This window comes from Schistosoma mansoni, chromosome 1, assembly GCF_000237925.1.
Source record: "Schistosoma mansoni strain Puerto Rico chromosome 1, complete genome".
In the NCBI taxonomy this organism is placed as follows: Eukaryota; Metazoa; Platyhelminthes; class Trematoda; order Strigeidida; family Schistosomatidae; genus Schistosoma; species Schistosoma mansoni.
The window spans coordinates 54015176-54022330 of NC_031495.1; the positions used below are offsets into that span (position 1 = coordinate 54015176).

The 7155-nt window shown below is 32.8% G+C and overlaps 1 protein-coding gene across 1 annotated transcript in view; it reads left to right on the forward strand.

Annotated features, from left to right (window-relative positions):
• Smp_127190 (hypothetical protein) overlaps positions 1-5892 on the forward strand; it is a gene marked incomplete at both ends in the record, with an annotated part of 61121 nt that extends 55229 nt beyond the window's left edge. Inside the window, one exon of the mRNA XM_018794862.1 lies at positions 3314-5892. Coding sequence (XP_018649232.1) covers positions 3314-5892 — 2579 coding nt within the window. The remainder of the gene's footprint in view (positions 1-3313) is intronic.
• Positions 5893-7155: the final 1263 nt, after the last annotated feature.

Consider the following 7155-nt stretch of genomic DNA (forward strand, 5'->3'; position numbering starts at 1 on the left):
GATAACGCGATGGCGTTTGAAGTGAAAAATACTGGGTTCGAGTCCCAGAGTGAACATCAACTGTGAGATGCAGGTACATCCAGCTGACGAGTCCCAAGGACGAAACACGAGTCCTGGATTCCACCGCTAGTCACTATCCATCTTTGCTTTAAAAAAAACTTAGTTTCAAAACAATTTCACTTTCAAAATTTACCTTTGTGGTTTATAAATTAATTAAATTATTTATGATGATCTTGATCAATTATATGAAACTAATGACTGAAGGTCATAGAAATGTTTCTTGAATAATGGACTGCGTTTATAATATTAATTGTTTCTTAATGGGATATTCGTAATTTATTGTTTAAAAGCATTGAAGTAAAAAATGGATTATTAGAAGTCAAGTATAATTTAATTGATCTTATATATAAGATCATTTCAGCAGAATATTTACATTCCCTTGAATCCTCAAAGTTTTTATCCAAATGGACAAGACATTGATCAGTTTTCATTATATAATCACTGTACATCCTATTATCAAAAATGAAACAAACTCAGATATGGTCAAACGAAAATCGATCAGCGTTTATCTACATTTTTGTTAGCAAAACTTAAATATCCTACCTTCTATTCCGCATACGGCCGTGGCAATGCACTGCTATGGGATTAAAAACTAAGAAAAACTACCTTTGTAAAGCGTATTAACTTCCAATGATTTTTATTAGATATCGGTTAGTGACAAAGATTAAAAAACTACCTACCTTAATGAATAGTTTATAATTAGTAGATATAAATTTCTCTTTATTGACAGATTTTATCTTGTATTTTATATTTCGTCTTCGGTTGATTAATATAAGAGGGATTATTTAAAGATTCTTATTTATAACATGATCTAAAATTTAATTTCAACTATAGCCCCTAACAGAAAGAATACATTTTTACCATCAGAGGTTATCAATATTCAGTAAATGGATGTTTCTTTACTTTGTCAATCTTTGTATTTACTAAAATATAATTATGCTTAAACGATGACAATAATGTAAAATATTGTGCAAACTAATTTGTGAAAATTGTTGAGTTTTATTGAGGTCACTAGTCAATTTAAGTAAGATAACCATTGAAAACTTGGAAACATAGGACACCTTTTTCGTTTCCTTATGGGACTCATCAGCACTTCATCTTCTTGACTCCGCTGAGGAGGATCGAACCCAGAATCATGCATTGATTGAAGTTAAACTTGTACAGTACTTGATCTCTGCTCCGTCGTCTAGAGTTTTGGTGTTCACACACGGAATTGGATGTCTTGGTCCTATCTCCAGTGGCGTGGTCATGGATGAGCACTATGAACGCTATTAAAGCATTAAAGAATACCATGATAGACTAATAAAAAGTGAGTACATGCTTCCAGTTAGGTCATCAGGAGTTTAAATGATAAATCGTAAACGATGAAGTTAATCAAATTTATGGTTCATGAAAAATTGCTTAGTACCCGTAAAATCTGGAACCAATGTAATCCTATTCAATGGCGGAATGATTTTCATGTCTTGACAGTGATTAATTGAGTTTTGATAAGAATAAAATTGGCGAGTGGCAAAATAAGAAAATATCCACTCAATGAGTTAATTGATGTGATTATAATTCTGGATGGAAACCAATTTTGTCTAAAATTACTTGAATTTTCCTTCGAAGTAATGAATCTTAACAAGACGTATTGTCAATTATAACTCTACACCAATATGTAGTAACATTAATTTAGACACAGGACATATGACCAAAGTTTCTGCACATATTGATTCTCTTTACATTGACTTTTTTATAATTAAATATCATTTACAACTAATAACTTATTCGAATCAGAAGGGATTTTGTGGAGATTTTAATAATTTTATAGAGTTGAGATCACAAGTCAATTGAAGCTAGACCGCCATCGAAAACCTGGAAGTACTGGATGGCCGTTTTGTACTATTGTGGGACTCCTTAGCAGTGCGCATCCACGATCCCGCCTAACGAGATTCGAACACAGGACCACTGAGCCGGCCGGCATCCAACGGTGTTAATGTCTAACTTCAACCAATCTACGAAATTGAGCAGCCATTAACCAATGTCTTCAGTGAGTTGATATCTCCCACCAGAACTGGTTGAACTCCAGGAAATACCTCATGAAGCCAGTCACTAGTGAGCATACGAAACGGCCGTCCAGTACTTCCAGGTTTTCCATGGTGGTCTAGCTTCAATTGACTCATGATCTCGACTAGATGAAATAATAACTTATTCGTCAGTATTTGTTAGATCAACCTATTTCGTAATATATACTGGTAGGTAACTAAATTAACTTTTAACTATTGTTTCAAATAAACAGCCTACCTATAACCAATGACATAATCTCAACTATCATTTTGCAAACGAAAGTCATTTCCAATCTGACCAGCACAATTTGTAGGACTAAAATAAAGAGCCAAACAAAATATGATAGTGAAATCCGAGTTGTAGAATGTATTTACGTAGGTCTGTGAAAATACTAAATACTTTCGCAAATACAACTTCAATGTACATCTATGAATATGACAGTGGTTTAAATCTGAATGAAATGTGCTAAAATTGGTAAATATAAGTATGTATAGGTTGAAGTAGTCAGATTGTCAGATCTACGTTATATATTGGTCTAATACATTTCGAACAATCTGATCACGTATATACTTATTAAGAACATTTATAACTGGAAAAGCTAAAGGTCAATTAGATGAATAGAAGGTAATAGGAAACACAGATATAAGGAAAATAATGTGAAAACAATATGAAACTTATCACGTTGGACAAAGAAAACAATATTACCCTAAACCTACTCCGGTAACAATGTTTTATTATCCAGCGCGGGGAGTTTCACATTATTTTTCACCCCATTTTCTTTATTATCTTTGTTTCCTCATACCGAAGCCGAAACTAAATGGCTAGCAGCGTCTATCTTCCGTCAATTCATGACACTTCACAACCGTCGTCTACCACTAACAAAAATAACTTTTGATCTGAATGAACTCTATCTGTCAAAAGTTCTTGTTAAAAAGTTTGCTGGAATTCTTTTCGAATCCATTCTTTTATAAGTGAATGTTTATTATAGTTATTACTTATCACGGTCATGAATAAAACTGCTGTATAACACCCTGAGTACCGATAAAGTTAATAGTATTTGGACACGCTCAAACGTGTTCTGACCACCTCAGTCGATGAAAGATTTTCTTATAAATTACATTATTTCAAAAAGATTATAATCTAGTTATTATGATATAGTTAGATCAAATTAATTTATCGGGTGACTGTTTCTTTTTTCTTATTTAAGGTTATGTATTTCAATCCAATGTGGACAGATTATTTGGTCAGTCTGCCAATGAAAAGTACACTACCTTTTTTATGCAACATATAAAAAGTAGATCAAATCAAAATGTAAATAACCCATTATCTAATGATGACAAACTAGTATACGAAAATGAACGACCATTTCCAAGTCATGCTTATCCATCTACTCCATCGGAGATCAGTGTTGAATATATTTGTTTTGTAATTAGTTTGTTTATGTTAACTATCCATTATCCTGCACCATTTTATTTCACAAGTCGTATTTTTTCTCTACTTTTTTCAATGTATATAGCAATGACTAGTGTGTACTTATTAGTCGATGTTGAAACAATAGCAGTTATGTATAAATTAAATACAGTTGGTATACGTGATCCTGGTGGATCACTAGTCGTTCACATTGATACAAATTTAAAGTATATAACATCGTGGTATTGTGTACTTCTGAATGCAGCTAGTTTACCTGCAATGATTATTTGTCTTATGGCTATTTATGCTTATGGTGAAACTAAATTCAAAGAAGCTGTAACCAATTATGCTCAGCTATTAATTGCCGGAGAAATTCCATCGACAAATGGATGCTCAAGCAATAAAATAACTACTCGTGATAATTTAATAAAAGGCGTAGATTATGATACAACTAATCATAATCCAGATTCTAATGGTACTATTGAAACTATGATTGGTGAACAGATTAATCTAGAACCAAATTATCACGAATCTATCATCAATCTACCTATCACACTTGCGATTACAACAAAGCATTGGCATCCACCTCTGTTAAACCGACGGAATGGTCAGATTCCTAAAAGATCTAATACTCCTCTACCATATGGTCAATCGCAAAACAATGGAAGTGAAATATCAACATTAAAACGCAATCGTGGAATTCCATTATCCACGAGCACAGAACTAACTAATTCCGTTCATACACTTAATGAGACAACCAATGCTTCATCGAAGTCAACACAGACTCGATGGTCTCGTATTGGATTGAATATCATAGCGACTATAACCTTTTTATGGACTTTAACAACTCGTATCTGTTTAATGGGTTCAATATTAAAATGTTACTGGAAAACTGGTCTCGAAATCGCATTAACAGACACTATCTTAACACTACTGTATATGATATGTTGGCTTATTCTGTGGTTTGGTTTAAGTGTCAAAACTGCTTGGCGATTTCGCTTGTTACATAATAACAATTACTTCAATTCAACAGGTCAAAGAGAAAGTTATCTACAAAAAAGTATTTTCCCTAATGGATGTGATAATCAAACATTTGGATCTCCAGAACTGCAGCAACAACAAATACAAATGAATGTGAATGGTGCTTATCCAAATTTATGGCCATATGTTTCTTATCCACCTTGGATTGTACCAGGGACTGTGATAACTGCAGGTTTACCTGTAGGCACAACTGGTGATGTTCAACAAACAAACAATGTAGTTAACGGATTACCGGTAGGTGCGAGTAGTGGAGGTGATTCACTTTATGGATTCTTCCCAGAATTACCTAACCAGACACAAAACCAATCGGGCGACATGACAAATCCATATCATACACATTCACGTTGCATTTCTCTGCCATCCGGACCACCAACTTTATCCGAAGAATCAGATATAACAGCAAATCAACAGGAACGAAATGATTGTATTAGTAACAACAAGTATTTTAGACCTGTTACAACACCTAGCCTAGCTGGCTCCACTTATTTGAATGACAATCAACAAACATCGATGGAACTGCACCAGCCATATACAACTCCACAAAATAATAATCTACCACGAAGTAGGACAATTCAAGAAATTGCATATTCTGATGCCTATGAACAGTTCTCAGGACAGAATTCTAGCAAAAATAGAAGTGTTCCTAATAATGCTTCTCATTTAAATAATCAAAGACATGGAGTTTCACCAATAGTACCAGAACCAACATATGCTACATTAGCGACTTTGTCGAAACAATCCATACAAAATAATGGGTTTAGACCAAGCTCTGTAACACCACTTGATTCACATAATAAGGGCAAAGTATCACCAACAAACATTTCACGTAACATTTCATATCGTCGCCCATGTACTCGAGTTACTTTTCAAGATATTGATAATAATTTCTCTGGGTCAAGAGCTGTAATTAATGATGGAGCGACAGGAAGTAGTGACAGTGGAGTATGTACTAATGGTCATGGTTCAAGTATTCAACAAAATGGTAATTATCCAGAGAAACAATATCCAAAAGGTAAAATTAAACCAGAATTATTTAGTATGTTTGAACAAGATGTATATAAAACATCAGGTATACAATGTGCTACTGATAGGAGTTACTCAAGTGCACATATAAGGAATGATAATATGCTAAAAAACAATGTTAATAATACGAATAACAACAATAATGATGTTGAAATATCAACCGATATGACAAGTTTCGTTATGAAACGTAATCACAAACCAGAGGAATGCATTTCTTATGGTAATCATCATGATGCTACTGATAATCTTCAAAGACATCCACATTATCCACACCAAATAGATCCCGATGATCGTTTATGCAGTCAAGTGTAATTCATGTTTTTGATTCAAACACATATCCATACTTATTCAAATAAACAGTTTACTCACTTTCACTTAACATATGATTTCGTGTAATTAAAATTGATTTTCATTATTAGGCATATATTCTTACCGATCACCATAAAAATTTGATTTGTGTAGATTATTCTCGCTCCGTTTGCGTCCCTATATATATATGCATTCTTCTGTGTTAAAAATATGCTCTATTATAACATTACATACTCATCTCATTTTTTTTAGCAATCACTTACACAAATACATATTTCTTTACATAATTATATACACGTAGCCTTATCACATATCCGTCGATAAGTCCTAGAGACCATCACAAATCCCGTGGAAACAATTATCTTTCGTAAATATGCATCACGGTGAAAGAATATAATCATTATCATTTGTTATCTACTGTAAATCATGAATATATATATATACTGTTGTTGTTCATCACGTTGTTATCTTAACTTGTGTATTTTATACTTGTTTGTTTGTGTACTAGTTGACCCATTTATTCTTCACCTATCACTTCAATATTGTACATATTCAGCACATTTTCTTTCATTTTATTTAAGATAATTTCTATTCTAACAATTATTAAGTTCAAGACATCTGATTACTATTATAAAAAATGTAATGAATCTAAAAAATTTAAACATTTACTAATATTAGTGATGAGGTTTTTTCTGAAAACTGGTTTAATTTGCAAATTCTAATCATCTTAGATTAACTGTGGTTGAGATACTACTGAGAACTAAAAAGCATTCGATAGATGCTTCGTCCTAGTATTGGTTGAGTTAATTGTTATATGACACATTGACCGAAATTGAAAACGTATACTAGGGGGGCTCCATCTCAGTGAACTGAAATTCAAGAGTAACGACGGTTGTAAGTAATAATATATATAATCCTAAGTAAAAGTAATAAAAGTGAGACTTTCAGTCTTGTCATCTTAAGAACGGGAGAAACGTCATCTCCAAGGTGAATTAAAAAAATAACCAGAAGACTTAATTGAGCTAGTGAAGTCCTTTAATACTAAAAGGTTTACGTTACAAGTGAACGCCTACTAAACTACTTTTTTTAAGGGAGATATTTATCGCTACAGGTTCATTTTATGAGTGGAAAATTAAATCTCAAGAAGAGAAAGTTAACAAGTAGAATAGGTTAAGAAGGATTTTTCAACGCTTCATCTGTTTCTACTCGTTAAGATATTTATCCTTACAGAAGTATATCATACACATGAAATCAAATAAAACATGA